The following is an 18,199-nucleotide window of genomic DNA, read 5'->3' as shown; positions in this document are numbered from 1 at the left end:
TACTTACATATAGCATATGTGAATCACTGTGTGGGTCAACCCCAACCCATTCCTATAAAAACAGTGATACATGTTAAGCTTATGGTGGTTAATGATAAGTCGGAAATCTTCGACCTTTAGCTTTTAATGATTATGATAAAATCACATATGTTAGAGAGAAGTGGGGCCACTTCAAAGGGAATTGGATAGGAAAATTCCTAAGAGCACTTACAGAACCAAGAAAGTGTCAGTGACCATAACATACACATCAATGAGAAAATAACTAGGTCAGGGAGAATCATTTGAGATATGTATTGATTATTTACACAAATGGGAAAACAGTTCTAGGACATTGAGTCTAATGGTCTACTAGAAAAATAAATATGTATCTTAAGGGAAGGTTCAAACGGTAACCACTACATATCCTACGAAGGATTCAACTGTTAGATTTTACCTAAGCAACTTGAAATTGTTGAAACAATTTTCATTCATGTGGGGGATTGTTGGAAAATTAGTTTTACTAACTTCCAAAAATGGAATTTTACCCATTTTATAATCAAAATAGACAAATGACTATATATTCGTGTTCTCCTTTGTGATATATTCATTTTGATATATCACACATCAAAAACGGATTAAAAATGAATGAGAAATTACTTATCAAAATAAGATAATTGGAAGAGAATAATGAGTGGGTTATGTGGTTTTTAACTCATCCCACATTAGTGGGAGTATGAAAAGAAAATGAGTTTATAACTATAAAGACTAGCTAGCTTTGTAAGACTTATAGAACCAAGGCTCTCTCTCTCTCTCTCTCTCTCTCTCTCTCTCTCTCTTACGTACGCAAGGGGTGCAAAATGCGAGCCAGTTTATCTTGGGTTCACTGAACTTGTGTGCGAGCGTGTGTCCTGTGGGTACGAATACACCACCGGTCGACCAGAAAAGGTCAAGGACCCTTTTTCAATAAATTTCTTTTTGTTTAATAGTTACAAACCCGAATTAAGAGCCATTAATCATATATTTCGATTTTGATTTCTTCATTAATTGTCTTATTTAATTGTGAATCTTACGTTTCTGCTTCTTATTCTACTTCTTGCTGCAACCAAGGTATTTTTGGGCCAAGTGAGGGTTCGGGTGACCTAGAAGAGTCAGATACTACTGTTGTATCATGGGAAACAAACACACATATAGAGCAAATTTGTTTTAAGGAAATTATATTTAACACAAGACTCAACTAATTTTCTTTCTGTTTTGTTCTTTTGTGTAGTTTTGGGTGATACTCTCCTAACAGACTCGCCAAAGTTTGATAGAACTATAAATTTATTTGGGCTCAAAACAAAAGAAAAACAATTTTAGTGAAAAAAACATTTCCAAATAAGTTTCATAAGTGAGTATACACTGGTAAATCTCGAAAAAAAATCATAACCTCACGGACTATGAATAAAGATGACCAATTGGTTCAGCCTTGCCTTCATCCGACTGGATTTTGAAACACGGATAATATAATGAGACGTACTATGTTACACATAACCACAAACGATATCTGAAGGGCATTTGGTTATTATGAATGTAACGCTCTAAAAATTTCAACCAATTTAAACTTTTCGAAAACAACCCAATTTCACAAAGTTAATACAAAAAGGTTTTCAATACAATTATTATCAGAGTCTTCCCAGAACCATATCATAAAACAAAATCATGAGGAGCGGTACGATCACGCCTTTACCTTGCCACGGTCTCCTGAAGAACCTGAAAAAAACATTAAACCACAACTATAAGCCCGAAAGCTTAGTGAGATACCCCCAAAATACCAACCACATATACCATACACGCACAACATGCCATAACATAATAGAACACGGAACAGCCATGCACTTCGGGTCTGCTATGTGACTGGTCCGATGCACGGGCCTTCAGTCCACCTGGTCCACCCTCCGAGTCTAGCCATACATATCGAGTCTACAGTGTGATTGGTCCGCCCGCACCGGGCCTTCAATCCACCTGGTCCACTCTCTAAGTCTACAGTATGACTGGTCCGCCCGCACTGGGCCTTCAGTCGACCTGGTCCACTCTCCGAGCCTCGGCACGTCTGGTCCGCCCTCTTGGGGCCTATAGCCTATCCGGACTGCTCGTTGGGCCTTCGGGACAACCGGTCCGCCCTGGGTATGTTGGCCTACAGCACAAAGCAAGACCTGCCTCAACCCAACCCCAGTCCAACAACCATGTGCACATAAACATTCAATCATATAACAATTCACATTCAATCAAGCCGATCTAGCAGATCACATAACATAACACCATCCTAACCAGGATGCCGACCTAACCGGTCACTAGCATAATACCATCCTAACTACTAGGATGCAAACATAGCAAAGCAATAACATAACAACGATACCCGGATCACAATCCGATAAAGGGTCGGCCTTGTTGCCTTAGACCCTGTTGATATAGTGAGGATAACTCACCTTGCAACTGTCGACTGAAAGATAAGACCAAGATGCTCCGACCACTGATACGATCTCCACCACTAGCCAACACCAACACTGAACTCAAAACAAATGCCAACAATTACCAAAATGTCCCTGGAAGTCAACTGGTCAATCCTTGGTCAAAGTCAAAGTCAAAGTCAACCTCCTGACTGACTCTACTCGCCGAGTCAACCCGATGACTCGTCGAGTCCCCATGCTCAAAACTTCCCCAATCCGCGACTCAACTCGCCGAGTCACCCCGAGACTCGCCGAGTCTCACAACTCTGAGTCCCCTCGCTCTCAACTCACCGAGTCCTCCCTTGACTCACCGATTCATGGCTCAACCAGAAGAAAGTTAGGACCTCACGACCAGACTCGTCGAGTCCAAGAACAGACTCGTCGAGTCCAAGGCTATCTTCAACCTACTCGCCGAGTTGTTCTTCCAACTCGTCGAGTTCCTGCCCATCTTCAAGCAACTCGCCGAATGCCTCTAGATCTTAACCCATATATAATCCTTCCAGGCCATGCAGTTGATCCAAACCATAGATCTATCCTTCTACAACCCATCCATCACGTAAAGTGGCAAACTTTACGTGAATCCAAAGATATCTAGGCATTTTACACTCTAGGGCTAGGGTTTGGGTCAAGATGGCTTCACTAAACACTCAAGAACAGGGACTTTAATGCACTCTAGACCTTCTCCATTCCAGATCTGAGGTAGCAACCTCAGATCCAACCTCCAAACTCAAAATACCACAAGCTAATCTTTCCAAATACTTCAAAATGATGAATCTAGATGAATAACAGCCCAAGCAACGAAATAATACCTCAAAAGGAAGCTCCAACAGAAGAGAAATCGGTATCTTAGCAAAGCCCCTTGCTCCAAGCCTCTTAACTCTCCAAGATCTCCTACAAAATCTCTTCTCCAAGGTTCAAATGCTCTCAAATCCCTCACAAACGCGCCTTAGGGTTTTCTGGACTTCAAGAGAGGGTAAAGAGGCTGGGGAGAGGGTATAATGTCCTTTAAATAGGGCTCATCCTCCGAAATTAGGGTTTTCTCCACTCAGCACCTACTCGCCGAGTCCAGCCTCCGACTCGCCGAGTTGGCCACTTAACACGCGACTAGAGTCGCGACCCTACTCGCCGAGTCCACCCATGGACTCACCGAGTTGCCCTTCCACATTTACACTTTGAACCCTGAACTTGCACTCCTGAACTCGGGATGTTACAATGAAATTGACCAAACCGCTTCAATCAGACGGAGATTTAAAGACCATGAAGATACAGAAACACAAATCTTTCAAAAAATATCAAATAAAAAATGAAAAGAACTTAAGATAAAATAGCAGACGATGGATTTTGATAGCCCTAATTACGGACGATCCACCTCTTTTCGCCCCTCTCTCAGTCAATTCTAAGTGGTGTTGGACTGCTGGAAGTAGCATCGGACACCTCGTGATCGGGTGAGAGTCCGAGATATATATATATATATATATATATATATAGATAGATAGATATAGAGAGAGAGCCCAAAAACACATATTACCTGCAAATCCATGTGGAAAGCCTTCTTTGTTCCTAATAGACCGGTACACGATGGTGTACTATAGGTTCGATGGCGAGAAGAAACTGGAATAATCACCTCCAACAGTAGTTCGCTCAAAACTCACACAATCGATTTGCTAGAGAGTGAGGGGTGACGTTCTTGACGACACGTTTCAGAAAATCGATTGATATCTTTGGAAAATAACAACGATGGTCAGAAAGGTGGTGGAAGAACGTGTATGAACGGCTAAAATCAAAGGGGATGCCGATTTGAAAGAGCTAGGGGAAAATTAGCCAAGAAAAAGAAAACTCGTTTCTTAATGGAAAAGCAGTATGAGTCGGCTCAAAAGTTAATATTGTATATAAGCATCTTTGAAATTTATTATATGATAAATGAGTTAATTGTTAACTATTTTTTTTAATAAGGAGTCAATAAGATTATTTTGTTTTACGAGCAAATAATAATAACATATTATTATTATTATTATTATTATTATTATTATTATTATTATTATTATCTTTTGTAGGATTTAAATTTTTGAATGTCATTGTATGCCATGTGGGATAGATGACGCATATGAATCAATATCAAATAGGTAAGTGGTAATGACATAAAAGTAATTAACTTTTCATTTTTTCTGATTTTGACACCGTATTTTTTCTGATACAATTAAGTCATTATATTTTCAATTGGTTGCAATTCTGACCAGTTGACCAGTTTGCTTCAGGTCATCCGGTTGCCATTGCCGACGTGACATGATTGTATGTCAGAAGCGAAAAAAAAAGTTGCACAAAAATCACTATGTTTTCATCTTTTTACGATTTTGACACTAAATTTTCAATCTAATTTCCACCCCCATTAATGAAAATATTCATTTGTATATAGTTTTTTTTTTGCTTATTCTATGTTTGTAAATAAGATTTGAACTATAAAACCTTAATTTGTCACAATGTATACCCTTTAGGGTTCACTTATTCATTGATGCAATACTTTTACTGGATTTTTTGTCCTTTTTCCCTCGTTTCTTTGACCTTGCCTTGTGTATGTAAATAACTTGTTTTCATAACTCAAAACCATGCCTGCCTTTTGGTCGTAAAATCATTCCTAGTGCATGTTTCTTGACTCAAAATTAATCAATATATGCCTTTAATTTGATATTAAAACAGAAACAGAGAACCACATATCAAATTAAAAGAAAGAAAGAGACAATTAACGACTAACTTATGTTTTGCTAGCAGCATAGATCACATAAAGAGGACATGAAGGTACATTATTGGCAACGCCCGAACCAATATTAACAATGACACCTCTTTTCCTCTCAACCATTCCTTCAATCACAACTCTTGTTACCAAACTCGTACTTATTACATTCACTTTCATCATATTCATCAAACTTCTTCTTCAACCTTATGGAAAAACCTAGCTGCATGATAAGTCACCCCTGACGTTATTCACCAAAATACCCACATCCAGTTGTTCGCCTTAAATCAACTTCTGCATCTCCCTAACTTCGGTTACCATATTCTCATCGGAAAAATCCACAGTGCAAATCTTGATCTTGGTGGTTGGGTGCACCGATACAATCTCATCAGAAACTTCTTTAAGCTTGGGTAGGTTTTTATCAACCAAGATTTGGTGAAGACCCTTTTGAGCTAGTTGTAAGGAAAATGTTTTGCAACCAAGATTTTGTGAAAACCCTTTTGAGCTAGTTGTAAGACAAACGTTGTGCCGATGTCGTCAGTTTCTTCAGTTTCTTCGGTGATGATAACCCATAAGTCATAGTTTTTGAAGTTCTTGGGTGGTGGGAAGAAAGTGATAAAACCCCATTTGAGGATAGTGTAATGTGTTTAAAAAGAGAAAGAAATCCAAGTGGGCTAATGTCATAAAAACTCTCAAGTTTTCAGGGTTTTGTCGGTTTTACCCAAAGTTGAATTTTATGTCCGTTTTTACCCTAACATTTTCCAAAAAATGTTCGGTTTTACCCTTTTACCGGTGATAACAGGTTACAATTATATTAGCTTCACAAAAAACCCTTAAGTTTATAGTTTTTTATGTTTTTACCCTTAAGTTTATATATTTTTTTACACTTTTACCCTTTGTATTTTTTTTTCATATTATATGTATTCATGCAGAAAAATTATATTTATATACAAAAAAAATTTAATTAGATATTGTATTTACATTTTTTTAATGTTATTTCTTGGATAAACCATTTAAGATGTAAAAAAACACAAATTAATATGTTTTTAGAACTACAAGTACATATTTTTATGCATTTAAAAATATACATATCAATAAAAAAAACTTGTTGAATCATAAACATGTTTATATAAGTATATACATATATTCTTAGAAGTGTAAATATGTATTTTGATATATGTTTTTTTTAAGTATAAATATATTTTTAGAAGTATAGATACATATTTATATATAATAATGTAAAAATATGTATTTATACTTCTAAAAACTATATCTATAAAACACGTATTCATAATTCTAAAAATATTATTTATCTTTTTAAATAGTATAACCTTGCAAACACACACACAAACAAACAAACACACACACACACACACACACACACACACATATATATATATATATAACATTAAAAAAAATATAAATACAATATTTAATTAAACATTTTTTTGTATATAAATACGATTTTTTCTACGTGAATACGTATATTTTGAAAAAAATATTTAGGGTAAAAGTGTAAAAAAATTATAAACTTAAGGTTAAAAAGGCAAAAAAGGGTAAAATAAGGGTTTTTTGCAAATTTAATTTAATGGTAACCTGGAAAACCTGTTATCACCGGTAAAAAGGTAAAACCGAATATTTTTTCGAAAATGTTAGGGTAAAAACGAACATAAAATTCAACTTTGGGAAAAACCGACAAAACCCTGAAAACTTGAGGGTTTTTATGACATTAACCCAATCCAAGTACAAAAAATTGAGCAATTATGTCTCTACATTTGTTTATTTCATTTATATTTTTTTAAGCCATTGTAAATATATTTTATTATATTATAGGGTAAATGGAGCAATTATATCACAAATTGAAGAAAATAAAAAATTTAGTGTTAAAATTTAAAAAAAAAAAATTAAAAACTTAGTGTCAAAATCACAAAAAGTAATAACATAGTGTCTTTTGGGCACTTTAGCAACCAGATGGCCTAAAACATACCGGTCAAACTGTCAGAATTATAACGAACTGAAAACATAATGTCTTAATTATAATAAACAAATACGGTATCAGAATCAAAAAGAAAAAAATTAATTACTTTTGTGTTGGCAAAGGATAGCATAAAAAGAATTTTGGTTAAAAATCATAAGATAATTAAAGATTTAAAATTCTCAACTGAAGATTTAAACTTAATTTCACAAACAACATAACAAATTAAAGAGTAAACAACTAAATGGCTAATTTTAGATTAACAATTTATCAATGTTAATTACTAAATTAAACTAAACTAATAAAATATTAAAAGATTAAAGTAAATAAATAAATAATACTTGTTCTTATCTTGAAACTGAAAGAGAAGTCATAGCTGTCGTTGTGAAGCAGTAAGCAACAAAATGAATAATAGTTTTTTTTTTTTTTTTAATTGTTGTCACACAATGCGTTTTCCAATGTCCACCGCTTCTTCCTTAGTTTACACATTGGCTTGGGATACTAGTTAGGGATGAGCGTAGGCGGGTATCCGCCTCATTTGGCGAGAACCGGAACCGGAATCGAAACCGGCGGTTCCTAGAAAGTTAGAACCGGAACCGGAATCGCTCTAGGCGGTTCTTAAATATTTGGAACCAGTCCCGGAACCGGCGGTTCCGGTTCCGGGAGCGGGTAACCCGGTCGCATTAATTTTGTTAACTTTTTTTCGATAAAACCGCAATTTAATTCGATCCAAATTAAATCAATTCGGACCAAAGACGGACAAAATCGGACCAATATATTCTAAACCGGTCTAAGTAACACACCTTTATATGAAATTATATATATATATATAAACCGGTTCCGGCGGGTACCCAGCGGGTAGCGGTTCCGAAAAAACGAGAACCGGAACCGGAATCGCCTAGTTCCGAAACCGGCAGTTCCGAGGCGGTTCCGGTTCCAAAAGCGGGTACCCGGTTCCGATGCTCATCCCTAATACTAGTTGCACAATTTTTTTTCTAGGAGGTACACCATATATTAACAAAATCTATTTTTTTTTTCAATTGTTGGGAGAAAACAAGGGGTATCATTGTTTGATTGTATCAGAATCAACTTCTTATAGACCCGGTTAGAGGCATATCATAAATTATAATATAATTATAATATCAAACAGTTTGAATCTGACTGGAAAAAAAAAATCAGCTTTTTACCGCTCAACAAAAAAACATATCAAACAGGCTTAAGTATCATCAATTTGTGAAATTAATCCTTAAAAAGCTACAAATACACTTTGATATATGAAAAATTGAAGAAGTGGTTTGTCAAAACTACATAAACAATTTCTTTTATAGAAACACATTTTTTTCCCTCTATGTTTGTGTTCGTATTTGTACAAAATTTTGTTTATAGTAAAATATTGATGTAATCTATGAAAAAGACAAACATAAATGATTTAAGATCTAAACATGTTTTTTACATGATTTCTTAAATCAAATTTATCTCGCTATCGAACATTTGCTTTTCATAATACAATAACCAAGAACGGTTCTTTGAGACTGTCACATACAAAATGGAAACTCATTGATTATTAAGGTGATTAAACGCAAAATTGAAATCTTATTTATAGATATAACTCGGTCTAAAGAACCAATCATGTATTTAATTCTATAATTAAAAATAAAAGAGAAAATTATAAATGTAGCCAAATACATTATTTACTTTGTGGAAAATAGCCCAAAAAAAAAACCAAAATTACATTTTTAGCCACTAAAATTGCAGATAGGTATAATCCATCTACGATTTCGTCATGCCATCTGCGAACGTACAAGTAGCTAAAGCATAGACGTGCTTTAGCCACTTGTACGTTCGTATGTGGTTTTTTTTTGCTGTATATATATACCCTTTTTTCTAGCCTAAAATTGCAGATGGACATAACGATTTCCTCTATATTCACCTGCGATTTAGTGATTTTTTTTGTTTTTTTTTAATTTTTTTTTATATTTGTGACTACGAAATTGATAAGGTTTAACTACGAAACAACCTTATTATATATAAACTTTTTCAAAAAATTATAATTTTTGTTGTTATTTCTTTGGAAAATTTGTTAAAAGACATGTTATTCTTTTTATTTTTATTTTTATTTTTATCTTTATCGTGTAGAAAAAGAAAAGTATAAGTTTGTTTGTAATTGCAAGCAGCCAAGTAGTTGCGATGTCAACAATCACGGCCACAAAATGTTGAATCCAGTCTCATCCCAGTTGAGTTACGACTTGTCGACCGACCTCACTTGTTTTTTACCTAATTTTAATCTAATTATTAGTTAAACCCTTCCTTCCGTTTAAAATTAATCTCTAATGAACTATTAACTTTCTTGTTAATCTGGACTATTATTTTGTGTTTATTGAATATGTTATAAATATGATAGCTATTAATAATTTATTAGCTTTTAATTGTAATTTATAGAAAAAAAAGGAAGGGAGTTGCATTCATTTTAAGGCTATGTTTGGCGTATTAGCTAAAAAGCTAGTTGTTAGTTGAAAAGTTAGCTGATAGCTGAAAAACTAGTTGTTAAATAAAAAGCTAGCTGATAAAAAATAACGTTTGGTAAAACTAGCTGAAATATATAAAATTACATAAAAGAGTATGTGTTTCTATAATTAATTAAGGGGTGTATTTGGAAAAATTTTTAAAAACTACTCTAAGTAGCTTTTCAAAAAGCTAGCTTATAAGCTACTTTTTTGTTTACCAAATACGACAACATAAAAAAAAAACTCGAAAAATAAGCTAGCTGTGACGCGCCAAACAAAACCTAAGTGGTATTGCCCGTAGTATAAGTAGTATAAATAGAATGTACAATCTAATTAAACATGCATGAAGTAAAGTCCAAGTCCAACCAAACAGGCTACACAAAATAGAATATAATTGTCAACTCATGTATAAGAGAGAATTTCTCTAAAAAAGATAGTACAAAAAAACGTTTTTATACAAAATAGCTACGAAATCGCATATGGAATGTACAAAATCGCAGATGGACTGTTCCATCTGCGAACGTACAAGTGCATAAAACACAGATGTGTTTTAGACACTTGTACGTTCGCATATGGAAATGTGAAATCGCAAATGGGCTTAATCCATCTGCAATTTTAAGGGCTAATTTTGTAATTTGGATTTTTTTGGTTATTTTCCACAAAATAATTAATGTATTTGGTTAAATTTGTAATTATCTCAAAATAAAAAGTTAATAACAAAATCCATTTAATATCTCTTCTGATTGACGGATTATGTAAATGAAAGCCACTTTTGATTCACGTACCACCTCTATACATGGTCAGATGATTTTTATGATCCATTTTGATTTCGATATAGAGATCCCACGATGTTAAAATGATTTAAGTCTTTCCACATAATTCTTGTACACATCTTTTTCTTTTCATTCCAAAAAAAACAAATTTCACAATATTCATAATAGTTTAAGAGTTAAGTGGTCTTAATACATTAAGCCATGTTTTATGGGTTAACCCATTAAGTCATTATATCTTAGATTAGATAGCAAACTTGTAAACAAATCTTACCTTAAAAAATATACCCTAGGCTACAATTTCCTCAAACCCACTAGACCTACGGGGGATTTAGTCATTTACATTTATGATTTATTTAATTAAAACGAAATATATAAATATAGATCTTATTAAACAAAGAAAGGAGAAATTAAAGTAAAAGTTAAGTAAGAATGTCGGGATTAGGGGAAGAAACAGCAGTGAGAAGAAGAGCATTAGCATTAGGGGAATTGATATTGATGTGTTTTGTGTGAATATTTGGAATGTCATGATCATGGACTCCTTTGTATGTTAGAATTACTTCAGATGAACCATCAACTGCCATCTCTATGTGTTTCCTAACTGGACACCCCGCAGATGTGCACTTGTAGTAATTCCTGAATTATTATTATTATTATAATATTTAAAAATACAAGAGGTAGGAAATTAAGAAAATGGAAGGAATCATATTATATATATATATATATATATATATATATATATATATATATATATAGAGAGAGAGAGAGAGAGAGAGAGAGAGAGAGACCTTGGATGAGGATTTCCTTTGACCATCTTTTGTCCATATTTCCTCCATCTATAACCATCGGCTGATATTCCCACATCACCAGCTGCATGCACAACAAATTTTGGTTTTTTTGCCGCCTTCAAAACCGATCCAGGACTCACCATGCTGTTTTTCTTCACTCTAATAATCCAACAAAATTCACATCATTTTACACTTTTGGTCCCTCAATATAGCTCATTTTTGTAAATCTGGTCCCGAAAAGTTCTCGTAACATTTTTGGTCCTTAGTTGAGTTTCTTGTAACATTTTTGGTCCCCGAGTATAGCTCATTTTTGCAAATCTAGTCCCAAAAAGTTCTTGTACAGTTTTGGTCCTTAGATGAGTTTCTTGTAACATTTTTGGTCCCTGTTCCATGTATAATGTCTATTTTTGGTCCCCGAGTATAGCTGATTTTGCAATTTTGGCCCCAAAAATAGTCATTTTACTTGGAACATGAACCAAAAGCGTTACAAAACCTTAGATAAGAGCCAAAAATGTAATTTAGTAAAAATTAAATCAATTTACATTTTTGGTCCCTGAGAATAACTGATTTTTGCAAATCTAGTCCAAAAAAGTTCTCTTACGGTTTTGGTCCTCAGTTGAGGTTCTTGTAACATTTTTGGTCCCAAAAATATAGTCATTTTACTTGGAACACAGATCAAAAGCATTACAAAAACCTTAAATAAGAGCCAAAAATGTAATTTAGTAGAAATTAAATCAATTTACATTTTTGGTCCCTGAGAATAACTGATTTTTGCAAATCTAGTCCAAAAAAGTTCTCTTACGGTTTTGGTCCTTAGTTGAGTTTCTTGTAACATTTTTGGTCCTTTTTCCATTTATAATGTCTATTTTTGATCCCTAAGTATAGCTGAATTTTGCAATTTTGGTCCAAAAAACAGTCATTTGACTTGGAACATGGACCAAAAGCGTTATAAAAACCTCAAATAAGGGCCAAAAATGTAATTTAGTAAAAATGTGTATAACTTGCCTCCTTTTTGGTGGTGGTGCATCCATCTCTTCAACTAAAATCGGACCATTACTAACGGGCCCACTTGATTTACATAGCTTGGATGTAAATTTACGTTCTTGCCCTTTAGAAGATGATAAGACTTTACCTCGCCTTGTGAACACTTTCTTAGGTTGTTCATGTTTGTGTTGACCTTTATAAACTATTTTCGTGATGGAATTGTATTGATCACAAGATTCAATCTTTTTAGCTTCACATTCATTGTATGTGCACTTGTAATAGCTTCTAGAACCTTCCGGACTCTTCACTTGTTTCTGACCATATTTTCGCCAGTTGTACCCATCAATTGGTGTTTTCACAGTTCTTGAAGTTGATATGGTTTTGTGGTCTGATTTAATAGGGTTCCCTTCTATTGAGAGAATCTCTCCTTGTGAATTTGATTTTGGAATATTTGAAATTGGTGATAGTTCTGAGGGTAAAGATGGAATTATGGGTATTTGGATTTTGCTTCCTGATTGAGATTGAGCAGCTTTGGCTATAACAATTGCAAGGGCTTCTTGGTGACTCCCTTGAAGTTGATTCTAAGTGAAAAAGGGTACAATTGGAACATAGATTAGAACAAAGCATTTTTCTTATAAACTTCACAGCATATTTATACTTTGCTTCAAACAAAAGCCAATAAAAAAGCAAAAGTTCAAATAATCTATTTACAGATCATATTCTTTTCCACTTCACAAACAACTGTAAGAGAATTAGCAAACTATCAGATCAGTGAAAAGTAAGCTAAAAGTATCCATCAAGAACTATTGTTTACTTGTGTACATCTTTCATACACAAGCCCAAAGCCAAATTTTCAATACAGCATATGATTCCTTTTTAAAGAAACAAGTTTGAATACACAGAACTACAGAAGAGTTACATTACACTTTAAATTAGGTTGCTTTTCAAGTTGAAGATTCTAAAATCTAAACCCTCTTTGAAAAAATTGACAACCAGATCAAACTTTGTAACAAATCCTATAAAAAACAAGACTTAGATGATATATTTGGAACAAGAATTGATAAAAGAATACTATATTTCATAAATATTACTTCAAAAATGGGTTAAGTTGAGTAGGAGAACAAAAAATGTAGTCAAAACTTATGTTTACTTATGAAGATGGATACAATCAATGAACCAAAGTAAATAAACCTTTATCATCTCAATTATATGTTCTTATTCAAAGAAAACTGGAAAACAGCAAGAACATTGAAGAACAAAGGTGTACCTTCAAGTGCTCCAACTCATCCCGTCGCATCTCATACTGTATCGGGACCTCCGCCAAGCCTAAACACATAGAAAGTTACAGACTAGTCGAATTATGTGCAACGACAGGAAGAAAAACGCAATTCGATTTAGGAAGAACCGATCGTACAACATACCAGATACTAGGGTTTCAGATTGACAAGTTCGAGAATATGCGTCGATTTCCATGGGCGAAGTGTCCAATTCACTAACCTCTCTCTGATCATCAGTCTCATCGTCATCGGATTCGTCTTCATTTACGGTGCCGGAATCTTCAGCATCGTCGGTGTCACTGTGCCTCTTTCTTTGTGTTGTTAAATTTTCCAATTCAGTTGCTTCAGAACTCCGATCACTGTCGTCATCCATGGTTGAATCTGCAGAATTGGAGTGTGATGAAGCGAGTTTGAGTGGAGATTTTGAGGATTTTGTTCCTAGTGTTTTGGTCTTTGTTAAGGAAGAAAAGTCATTTCAGAAAGGCAGCAGTACTGAGCTAAATATGGACACCTCAATCAATAGTTTCTTACACTTCCGACCGAGTCTCGATAATTATGTTTTCAAAATTGAAATTCTAATATAAAATAGGAAAATTTATTAAATAACCATTAAAAATAATTATAAATAAGTATTTGAAATAATTATTTATTTTACATTTTGGAAAAATAATCATTTTATTTCAAAATACCACATTCCAAAGTACTTGTTATCATTCCCAAGTTTCTAACACTCTTATATTCTAAAGTATAATAACAAAAACATAAAAGGTGTTCTAGGTCACGATTATTCTTTGTATCGGTTCAAAAACAAAGAAGACCTTAAGTTTAATTAGGGACTCAAATGTGTTACTAAGGGCTTTCAAATAAGAGTGAGTAAATCTATAAAAAAAAAAAACAGGTTTGAAGCTGTTTATTTTGTGAAAAAATGTAAATGTAGGCTAAAGGCTACAAAATCAAAAGAAACAAATTCATTTTATGTCACTAAATTATCGGAAAGTTACACTTGCTCAAACACATAGCTTCGTCCACATCATAACCAAGCCAACAACAAAGTGTTTGGTCACTTCTAGAAAGACATATTAGCTAATAGTACATAGAATATGCTATGGGGAAAACATATCCAACAAACTTTAATGGTTGTCTTAGTGTATATACTTTGTACTGGCAAGCATGAAGTCTAATCTAAGTGGGGAAGAGTTGTAACATCCGAATTCAGGTAATTCTTTTCTTAAGCTTTTGTAGAATTCTAGTTAGCAAGGAGGACCCCTCGTATACAAGGCGTACGTGTAAGTACGCTTAGCGTACTGAGGCGCGCATCATCGGGCAATTGAGCCTCGTATGTCGGGCGTACGAGGAGGTACGTGGGGCGTATGTGACCTATGACCAAAACCCTAATCTTCAGACTTGTTCCCTATTTAAACCTATTTATGGCCTTTGGACCCTCACCTTTATCAGCAACCATGCCTTTAAACGTCCCTATAAACCCTAAATAGCCATTAGAGGTGATTTTGACCTTGAAGTAACAAAAAGGAGCCATTTTGGTGTGTTTGCAAGAAGAAGATCTTGTGGTGCAAGTCTTGGACGTGGTGGAACTTCTAGATCCAGCATCTACATCATCTTAAGGAGCTTCTGGAGATATAAAGTTCATACCTTGCTTCTATATTTCTTATATCTCTGTTTAAGCTTGTTTTGGTCCTTTTTGGTCGCTTTGGGTGGTCTTGAAGAGTTAAGACCATTTGAGATGCCAATCTTGTAGATCTGGACGTTTAGGGGACTCCTTTAGCTTAAAGATACAAACTTTTTGGTGTTTGTGACCTCCATGCAAGTATTAAGCTCTTTTGGGCTTTAGGACCTTATTGAGCCTTACATGAACGTAAAGTTTGTAACTTTACATGATAAACTACTTCAAGGAGATCAGATTTGAGTTTTGGGACCATGTCTTAACCAATTAAGGGCTAAAATGAAAAGGTTGGCAAACCTGAGGAGTATGATGGACGTACAAGCTTATACGTGCAACATATAGGCCCTTAAGCGTGTACGCCTAAAGTACAATCTGAGTACACCTCGCGTACTCAGCAGTGGACTGCAGTATTGGGCCTTCGATTGTGGGCTTCATTTTTGGAACCTATGAGTTTAGGGTTGCATTGTGTACTTCCAAAATATTGATTTGGGCCTTGGCTTATTTAGGGTAGGTGGGCCTAATTTTGTTGTGGGCCTAGTGTGTCAGGCATTGGGCCTTAGGGCCGTTATTTTGTTAGGTTGAATATGGTTGGGCCCATCAAAAGGGAAGATGCTTGTGGGCCTTATTTGAAGAGTTTGGACTTAGGGATTTTGGGCCCATGAGTGGGTTCATATCATAATTCTAATTAGGATAAATTTTATATTTACAGCGTGAGATTTCTGGACCGGTAGCCAAGCAGTTATTATTTATCAGTAGTCTGAGGTGAGTCTTCTCACTATATCAATGGGTCGAAGGCACCAATGCCGGTCCATTATCTGACATGTGGATTGGCAGTTGTTATGTATTTAATTGTCTGAAGACCCCATGGGTAGCCTGTGGCACTTGTGTGAAGACCATGGGGTAGCCCATGACACTTGGATATTAGACCATGGGGGTAGCCCATGGCATTCTAGGTAAAGACCATGGGGGTAGCCCATGACACTTGGATATTAGACCATGTGGATAACCCATGACATTCCAGGTAAAGACCATAGGGGTAGTGTAACACCGGAAATATTCAAACAAAAATTTCATTTAAAATCATATAATTCCCATATCACATTTCATAAAAATCTCATTTATCAAATTTACAAATTGTAACTCCATAATTGTCTGATTAAATCCAGGATCCTCAAAACATAGTTCTTTCACTGGTGTGTACAATCAAGCTGGTGCCTTCCCCTGATCCTGAGAAAAACCTGAAACACATAACACACAACACGGTAAGCACGAAGCTTAGTGAGTTCCCCAAAATACCACATACAACACATTAGCCACTCGAGGCTACAACTATGTAAGACCCTCCGGTCTATGTGTCTCAGTGGGACCCTCCAGTCTCATGGCACGTTGGACCTTCTGGTCCGTTGGACCCTCCGGTCCGGTCATAGTGAGGACCCTTCGGTCTCACAGCTCGTTGGACCCTCCGGTATGGTCTCGTTATCACATAACATAGCATATATATCACACAGACAAAATGCATAACTCAAGCAAGCACATAAGACCCTATGGTCACACATAAGTACCACTCTAGGTAAAATATAGTGAGAAGACTCACCTCGCAAGCTAGCAAGTAACAGCCTCGTACTCGGGAATCCCGAACTAGCCTCCACCTAACACATAGGATAACATCTCCAATTAATAATCTATTCTTACTCAAATAAACCAAAAGGCTATTTTCTTTCTTGTTATAACTCTTGAAGTGGATAAAAGACCATTTTACCTCTCCATGGTCTCCATTACCCATGATTGACCCAACCCTAAAGTCAATAGAAGTTAAACTCGAGTCAACAACCCATGCTTGGCTCGACTCATCGAGTGTACTCTTGCGACTCGTCGAGTCCTCTTGTTTCCTCATAAGTCTCAAGAAAGTCCAGCTCAACTCGTCGGGTTGACCCCCAACTCGTCAAGTTATCGCGCAATCAAACCCATCGGGATAAACCCTCACCAACTCGTCGAGTCAGGCCATGGACTCGGCGAGTCCCTTCCATCAGATTCCCTATTCAGACTATTTAAGGCAGATCTATCACTCCAAACATTGGATCTACCATTCTAAGGGTCGATTGTCACGTAAAGCTGCAAGCTTTACGTTCAAACATGGCATATAAGGCTCATAATGCCAATACATGCTCCAACAAGGCACCAAAACACAATACCTCTTTAAGTGACTAAATAAAGCTTGAGCCTTTGGACCCTCTGTATCTCACAAGGTCTAGATCTGAAGTCTAGACCTAGAAAGGGACTCCATGAACTCATATCTCAACAAAAAAGTGATAGAAAGCCCTAATCATCAAAACATGAGATCTAATCACCACAAGGAGAAATGTAGGAACTTTTTACCTTCTCCAGAAGATCTTGGATGAAATAACACTGATCTACTGGCCCCATTCTTGTTCCTTGATGACTCATTCCCTCCGCTTCAAAAGAGATGTACCACAAGACCCCAAAATTAGCTCCTTTCACACTCTCTAGGTCCAAAAGGGCGTTAGGGTTTACTCTTAATGAAGGTGAGCTGCAAATGAGGCTATAAGTTTCCTTATATAGTCCCCAACCCCAGGAAATTAGGGTTTCTCAGCTCAGCACCTACTCGGTGAATCAGCTCTCTGACTCGTCGAGTCCACTCATTAATTCCACGTAGCCAAGCCGACCCGACTCGGCAAGTTGGACTCACAATTCTTCGAGTCACTCCATAAATCTCAAAGATAAACACACACATTAATGCATCTGAAAGTCCGGATGTTACAATTCTCCCTCACTTGAATTGGATTTCACCCTCGAAATCGCTTCTTCAACGTCACATAGATTGAACCCAACAACCCGAAAAGTACCACTGAAAGGATCTCATATCACACAATTAACTTCCTCCATGGACATCTGAAACCAAACAGGAACTCCGAAACCCGAAAGAGGACATACCCTTCATCCATTACGATACCCCTTTTGACTCTCTAGAATCTGAAAACTCTAATGGCCTGTCTCACCGCTAGGCCG

The 18,199-nt window shown here is 35.7% G+C and overlaps 1 protein-coding gene and 1 pseudogene across 1 annotated transcript; both read right to left on the bottom strand.

The window, feature by feature from the left end:
• Window positions 1-3,672: 3,672 nt before the first annotated feature.
• LOC145064088 (very-long-chain 3-oxoacyl-CoA reductase 1-like) lies at window positions 3,673-5,822 on the bottom strand (annotated as a pseudogene).
• Window positions 5,823-10,699: 4,877 nt separating this feature from the next.
• Window positions 10,700-14,019, bottom strand: LOC145061602 (putative WRKY transcription factor 32). Its single transcript, XM_079009136.1, has 5 exons — window positions 13,636-14,019; window positions 13,482-13,540; window positions 12,236-12,795; window positions 11,231-11,389; window positions 10,700-11,078 (listed from the first exon to the last, which is right to left on the bottom strand). The coding sequence occupies exons 1-5, from the start codon at window positions 13,862-13,864 to the stop codon at window positions 10,865-10,867; spliced, it is 1,221 nt and encodes a 406-aa protein (XP_078865262.1). The 5' UTR covers window positions 13,865-14,019; the 3' UTR covers window positions 10,700-10,864.
• Window positions 14,020-18,199: the final 4,180 nt, after the last annotated feature.

This window comes from Lactuca serriola, chromosome 7 (genome assembly GCF_051521515.1).
Source record: "Lactuca serriola cultivar US96UC23 chromosome 7, Lser_US96UC23_V15, whole genome shotgun sequence".
Classification (NCBI taxonomy): domain Eukaryota; kingdom Viridiplantae; phylum Streptophyta; class Magnoliopsida; order Asterales; family Asteraceae; genus Lactuca; species Lactuca serriola.
The sequence above is the reverse complement of the archived record's forward strand: the minus strand, read 5'-3'. Positions and strand labels throughout refer to the sequence as shown.

Excerpts from the sequence above, each read along its gene's own strand:
- LOC145061602 (XM_079009136.1), bottom strand. The coding sequence starts at position 13,864 with ATGGATGACGACAGTGATCGGAGTTCTGAAGCAACTGAATTGGAAAAT. Across the intron at positions 12,796-13,481 it reads ATGAGTTGGAGCACTTGAAG|AATCAACTTCAAGGGAGTCA; the intron begins GTACACCTTTGT and ends TTTTTCACTTAG. Across the intron at positions 11,079-11,230 it reads AAAGGAAATCCTCATCCAAG|GAATTACTACAAGTGCACAT; the intron begins GTCTCTCTCTCT and ends ATAATAATTCAG.